The following is a 6,966-nucleotide window of genomic DNA, read 5'->3' as shown; positions in this document are numbered from 1 at the left end:
ATTTGGGTAAAAGATTTAAATATAAACATAGATTTTGTAATAGGATTAAGTTTTATATTACATAATAATGGTAGCTGTCTAATAAGTAGGGATGGAGTAATATTCTTTAAAAATCTTACACAAACACCAGTACAAACAATAGAAACTGCAACCAAAATAAGAACAAGATTAAATACAAGCCAGAACAACTTAGAAAACCAAGAAGAATGTTGTAAAGATTGCAAAGATAAAAATACATGTTGTAAAGACTTAAAAGAATCTAAAACCTTAATATTAGAAGAAGATGAAAATAGAGATATATTAGAAAAAGATTATACCTTAATAGACATAGAAACAGAACTATACAATTTTAAAACAGGACTACAAAAAATAGGAATAATAAAAAATGAAAAAGATTTAGACAATATAAAAAAGATATTAGATGAAATAGAAATAATAGGAGAAAAACCTTTAAAACATTGGAAAAATAATAAAGTAATGTGTAAATTAGATATAATTAATCCAGAATATACAATAAAAACAGCATCAATAGAAGCTACAAACCAAGATTTAGAAGATTTTAAAATCCAGATTAAAGAACTTATGAATTTGGGAGTAATAAGAAGATCTACCTCTAAGCATAGGTCGGCAGCTTTTATGGTCAGAAATCATAGCGAAATAATAAGGGGAAAAGCAAGAATGGTAATAAATTACAAAAGACTTAATGATAACACTAGAACAGATGGATATAAGCTACCAGATAAGACAGAATTAATAAATCGAATACAAGAAAAAAGATATTTAGTAAATTTGACTGTAAATCAGGATATTGGCAAGTAAAAATGCACGAAGAAAGCATTGAATGGACAGCATTTACTTGTCCAGAAGGACATTTTGAATGGTTAGTAATGCCATTTGGATTAAAGACAGCTCCACCAATTTTCCAACGAAAGATGGATAATATATTTGGAGAATATAAGAGATTTGTCTTGGTATATGTAGATGATATATTAGTATTTAGTAAAGATATTAAAGAACATTTAGGACATCTACAGACTGTATTTAGATTATTTGTGGACAATGGAATAATAATTAGTAAAAAGAAAATGGAATTATGCAAAAATTATATAAACTTTCTAGGAGTAATTTTAGGGGATGGAAAAATAAAATTACAACCTCATATTGCTAAAAAGGCCCTAGAAATGCCAGATAAACTAGATAAGACCAAAGAATTACAAAAATTCTTAGGTATAGTGAACTATGCGAGAAATTTTATAAAAGATTTAAGAAAAATAGCGGGGCCATTATATGCTAAGACAGGCTCTACAGGACAAAAATACTTTAACACAGAGGACATTAAACTAGTACAAAAAGTTAAAGAAAAGATAAGGAATATCCCCGACTTAAACATGCCATTAGAAACAGACTATTTAATTATAGAAACAGACGGTAGTTTTGAAGGATGGGGAGCAGTTTTAAAAGCAAAACCAAATAAATATAGTGACAAAAATACAGAAAAAATATGTGCTTATCAAAGTGGAAAATATAAAGAAAATGGAAATATGAGTAGCATAGATGCAGAAATATTAGCAGTAATCTATGGATCGAATGGTTCTTCTTTTTTCGAATGAATCCTTTTCTCTTTCCTCTTCTCCTTTTATAGATAGAGAGTTTGAGTCGGACTTGAAAATTGGATTTCAAAATGTGTTAGGAATCCGTCTATCAAGCTTCGCAGGGTTCTGGGTTGGGTTGAATTCTTTCTGTAAGTTTTAATGCTTCTTCATATATTGGGTCTAATTCTATATCACTCATGAAAGAGCGATTTCCTTTATTTTGTCTATTTCTTCCTTTAAAACACTTATCTCACTTTTTAATACTTCTACTTGATCTGTTATTCTTTCTATTAGCCTAGTCGTTTGTGTTTCTAATTCCTGAGGTTTTTCCGTAATAGCTTTAATTAATTTTTCTATTTCGTTTTTCGTAGGTATTTTTTCTAGATTAAACTTATTATTTAAATATTGTATTTTTCTGTCTATTTCTAGTTCTTGTGATTTTATGAAGTCTAAATTTTGTTCTAGTTTCTCTAGAGTCTTTTTCTGTTTAATTTGTAATGCTTCTACTAGTTCTAGTGTTCTTATTAAATTTTTATTATTTTCTTGTATTTTTTCTCCAAAATTTATTATTAAATCTACTATTGTATTGTATTGTTTGTCTTCGCTATGTAATATATGTTCTCCACTGCTAAAATTACACTTAATTACCGTATTATCTTTTACTATTCTATACTTCTTTTCTGGATATATTTTTAAATCTAAATATTCTAGGTTTTTTAATGTAGCTATATTGTCTATCCTAAGGGTATCCAAATTTTTCTTTTCTTAAAGAATTTTATTCATTGATTTTGTGAATATATTTCTCCTTCTATACTTTGTATTTCCCACTCTAAAGTTGATATGGTTTCTAAGCTAATACTTCTTTTAACTATATAACTTTGTTCTCTATTTATTTTGGAATCTGATGCTTCTATTTGTTTAGCTAGTTCTAGAGTTGATGATAGTAGTGTTTTAGTTCCTTTTATTATTTTCTTTAGCTCTTCTTTTCTGACTATATCTCTTCTTAAAAGCCAATAGTTAAAGGCTATTTCTTTGGCTATAGGATGTTGTCTTAACATATGGTTTACCCTAGTGGAATATATTTTATCTTATTTCTAGTTGTTAGAATATAACTTTTTTCCTCTTGTATTTCAATACTTGTTCTTTCTATTTCATGAAAAAGGAAATTCTGAAAATCCTCGGTATTAAAAATATCTAATTCTAATTCTAATATTCTTATATATTTTTTATAATTTCTAATGGTCTTATAGCTAATATATATCAGATGGTGATGGTAACAATAATTGTTTCATAAACTGTTTGGTCCAAAAATCTTCTTGCTCTGATACCAGAATAAAGGGGGATTACAAAATAATAAAATATAAAGATGTTGTCTAGTAATATATTTAATAAAGAGGGATTACAAAATAATAAAATATAAAGATGTTGTCTAGTAATATATTCTCCTCCTTCTTTGAAACCTTCTTCTCTGATAGTGGGAGTAGATTGACTGATGATATCTGAATATTTCTGATAATAGGTATAATTGTTTTCTATATTTATCTAAACAGATTCTGTTATTTTGTTCTAGGTAGATAAAATGTACTGCTAGATCTATTATAGAATAGAATCCACTATCTATGTCTATTATAAATTCTTCTGAATTTTGGGTAAGGCTTCTAGCAAAACCTTCTGGATAGGTGTAGTTGTTGCGGTTATTGGACATTAATAGTAAAAATTCTTTGCAGTTAAATCTTATATTTGTGAAAATCCTACTCGGTACTCTCTCTCTTTTATTCTATAGACTTGTAAAGTTAACATATTAGCTAAATTATGAACTGATATTACCTCGTACCTCCTTTTTTTGTTTAACTCTGTTCATCTCTTCTTCCCAATCGTTTAAAGATTTTACTCTTTTCTTAACTTCTATTTCTTTAACCTCACCCCGGCCATGGTTAAACACTTATACCCATTCTTTAACAATTGGGGTTTTTAACCAGTTTTTCCTAGGAATTTACAGGTTAATCCATCATATTTGTTAAGAAATTGGGAAGCTAACCATATACTAAGAGTGTTATATAATAATTTAATGTACAGACATAGTGTTAACTAACTAATAATCATAAGAACAGTAAAATACAAACTAATTAACAATAATAAATTTAGTAAAATACAAACTGGGGTAATGTTTATCAGAAACATAATTTAGATAAAGATGAATAACTTACATGCTTATAGGAGAGAGATTTCCCTTTCGGGAAACCCGAAAACCTTACTGAAAACTTTGAAAATTACTTCGTACAAGTTGATGAACTTATTTTTCTTACAAGCTTAGAGGAGGAGGAAAATTACTATATTATACATAGAGGTACTTTACAAAGATGGTTGAGAGTTTTTTGGATAATTTTTGATGAGAGGATGGATATATAAATTGGGCCTGAGGTCGCAGTTTCATATTCAGAGAAACATGTTGTTCATCATTTGGAAGAGGGAGTATTCATATCCTTACTTCCTTGTTTAGTTATTAGTTTATCAGCTAGCAGTTCAGTTTCAGTTTCAGTATTTATAGTTCTTTTCTTCAGCTGTTTTACACACCAGTGCAATTCAAATGTACTGACGTCCCTTTTTGCCGGGGTCCTACATCTCGCGATGCAGGTAACGATTTTCAGATTGACGATTCTGCTTGCTTGGACATCTCGTATTAGCTGTTGGTGAGCCCTAGTCTTTCGGGGCCTTACCTCTCTTTTGTTTTAGTCATTATAGTATATCAGTTAATAAGGTATACCGGGGACCTTGTCCCGGTAAACAGTTAGCATTTTCAGTGTTCTTTAGAGGCTTCGTAGCCTATAACCCAGTCAGTCAGATATTAGCAGTCTTTCATGTGTTAGCCTTGTCGGCTACTTGTTTATACTTGCAGAGCTTTTTAGTATTTTCTGCATCTATGATATTTCAGTCAGACTCTTTAGTAGATTTTCATGTTTTATATTTACCTCTAGCTCATAGTTATACCACATCTTGATCCAGCCATACAGTTGGTTCACTCGGTCACATGCAGTCAGGCACCGAGTGTCGTGTTACACCCAGACCATGGTTTGGGGCGTGACAAAGCTTGGTATCAGAGCCTAGGTTCAAGAGTCCTAGGGAGTCTATGAATTCGTGTCCAGTGGGGTCTCTTTTATGTGTGTGTGCGCGCCACACATGCAAACAGTTGACCACCAAGACATCTAGGACTATTCCATTTCCTTCATACTCTAGATTGTGCAGTTAGAGCTATGCTTCCAGGAATCTTTCTAACCCGTGCAAATTGCGTATTTTAGAAAAATTTCTGCAAAAAGAAAGTACACCAGGAGGGCCTCAGCTACTAGCCAGGGGGGCACAACTAATGCTGCTCAGGAGGAGGACACTCTGGCCTAGGGGTTTGAACCGGGCTCAATGCCCAGTGCTTCAGACATGGATGTTAGGGAGCTATCCAGTTGCTCACCCAGATTGTTGCTACTCAGGCTCAAAGGCAGGGAACAAGTGATGTTCATGGGACGGGTATTTCTAGGTCTAGGGAATTCCTCAACATGAAACCTCCCATCTTCACAGGGTCTAAACAGGATGAGGATCCGCAAAACTTCATTGATGAGGTTCAGAAGATATTTCGAGTAATGCATACTACAGACACTGAGGCAGCAGAGCTTGATGCGTACCAGCTGAAGGATGTTGCCAACACTTGTTATGAAACCTGGGAAGAGTCCCGAGGGGAGGATGCGGATCCTGCAACTTGGAAGGAGTTTGCAGATGCGTTCCTTGAGCACTTTCTACCCATTGAGGTCTTGGAAGCTAAGGCTTTGGAGTTTGAGAGACTCAGACAAAATGATATGAATGTGAATGAGTACTACCTCAAGTTCGTCTCTCTGGCCAAGTATGCTCCAGAAATGGTACGTGATATGAGGGCCAGAGTTAGGCGGTTTGTGTTGGGGCTTTCAGATGATTTGTTTGCTGATGCTAATATAGCTGCTCAGAATAATGACATGACCATCACTAAGATGGTTGCCTTTGTTCAAGGGAACGAAGACAGGTTGAAGGAAGAAGAGCGGCTACGGAGAGAGAACGAGAGGGAATTCAGCAAGAGAGCTAAGTCTGTAGGAAATTTCAACCATGGGGGATCTCAAACAGGAGACAATCGCCAGTTTTTCAAGAAATCAAAATCAGGACCTGCTCCATCTTCAGCTAGTGCACTGGTTCAGAGGTCAAAGTTTAACAAGAAAAACCAGAATTTCAGAACAGCAGACTCACAGTCACAGGCTAGTGTGGGCTACAGAGTCCCTGGTTACCCTATTTGCAACACGTGTGGTAAGAGGCACCCAGGGCTGTGTCATTTGGGCACAAATGGTTGCTTTGGGTGCGGTCAGCAGGGCCACTTATTAAGGGATTGTCCATCGGCAGAGCAGAATAATGGAGGCAATGCAGCTTAGTCCACTAATTTAGCAGCCCATCATAACTCTCAGGCCTAACAAGGGCGCGGTGCAGCAAAGTCTAATAATGCAGGCGTTGGTCAAAACCGCTTGTATGCACTGGCAGACCGTCAGGATACAGAGGCTCATGGAGATGTTGTCACAGGTATGCTAACAATATTCACTTTTGATGTCTATGCTCTTATAGATCCGGGGTCCACCCTATATTATGTAACCCCATATATTGCAAAGAAATTTGGGATAGAACCAGAAAAGTTGTGTGAACCCTTTGAAGTGTCCACTCCAGTTGGAGAATCAATTATAGCAAGGTGTATCTATAGGGGATGTCCAGTAAAAGTGCATTATCGACTTACTGCAGCAGACTTAGTAGAATTGGAGATGGTAGACTTCGTTGTAATCATGGGAATGGATTGGTTAAAGTCATGTTATGCCACAGTGGGTTGTAGAACCAAAATAGTAAGTTTTGAATTTCCTCGTGAACCGGTCTAAGAATGGAAGGGTGAGGTAGTAACACCTAGGGGTAAGTTTATTTCCTATCTTAAAGCCAGAAAGATGATCTCCAATGGATATATCAATCACCTGGTTCGAGTTAAGGATGCAGATGCTTAGATCCCACTCTCCAGTCAGTACCAATTGTAAATGAGTTTCCAGAAGTGTTTCCCGAAGATCTCTCTAGAATCCCTCCCGATATAGAGATTGACTTTGGAATCGATCTACTTCCAGACACTAAGCCGATATCTATTCCGCCTTACAGAATGGCTCCAGCAGAGTTGAAAGAGTTAAAAGTCCAGTTGAAAGATCTTCTAGATAAGGGATTCATAAGGCCAAGTGTCTCACCTTGGGGAGCACCGGTCTTGTTTGTCCGAAAGAAGGATGGGTCTTTGCGTATGTGCATTGACTATCGTCAGTTGAATAAAGTCACCATCAAGAACAAG

General features: G+C 34.8%; 1 protein-coding gene across 1 annotated transcript; it reads left to right on the top strand.

Moving 5' to 3' along the window:
• The first annotated feature begins 5,137 nt into the window (after positions 1 to 5,137).
• Positions 5,138 to 6,031, top strand: LOC104237148 (uncharacterized). The gene has a single exon (XM_009791238.2). It carries the CDS (start codon positions 5,138 to 5,140, stop codon positions 6,029 to 6,031), a length of 894 nt encoding a protein of 297 aa, XP_009789540.2.
• Positions 6,032 to 6,966: the final 935 nt, after the last annotated feature.

The sequence above is a fragment of the Nicotiana sylvestris genome, chromosome 4 (assembly GCF_000393655.2).
Source record: "Nicotiana sylvestris chromosome 4, ASM39365v2, whole genome shotgun sequence".
Taxonomy (NCBI): domain Eukaryota; kingdom Viridiplantae; phylum Streptophyta; class Magnoliopsida; order Solanales; family Solanaceae; genus Nicotiana; species Nicotiana sylvestris.
This window is presented reverse-complemented; position numbering and strand designations above follow the sequence as displayed.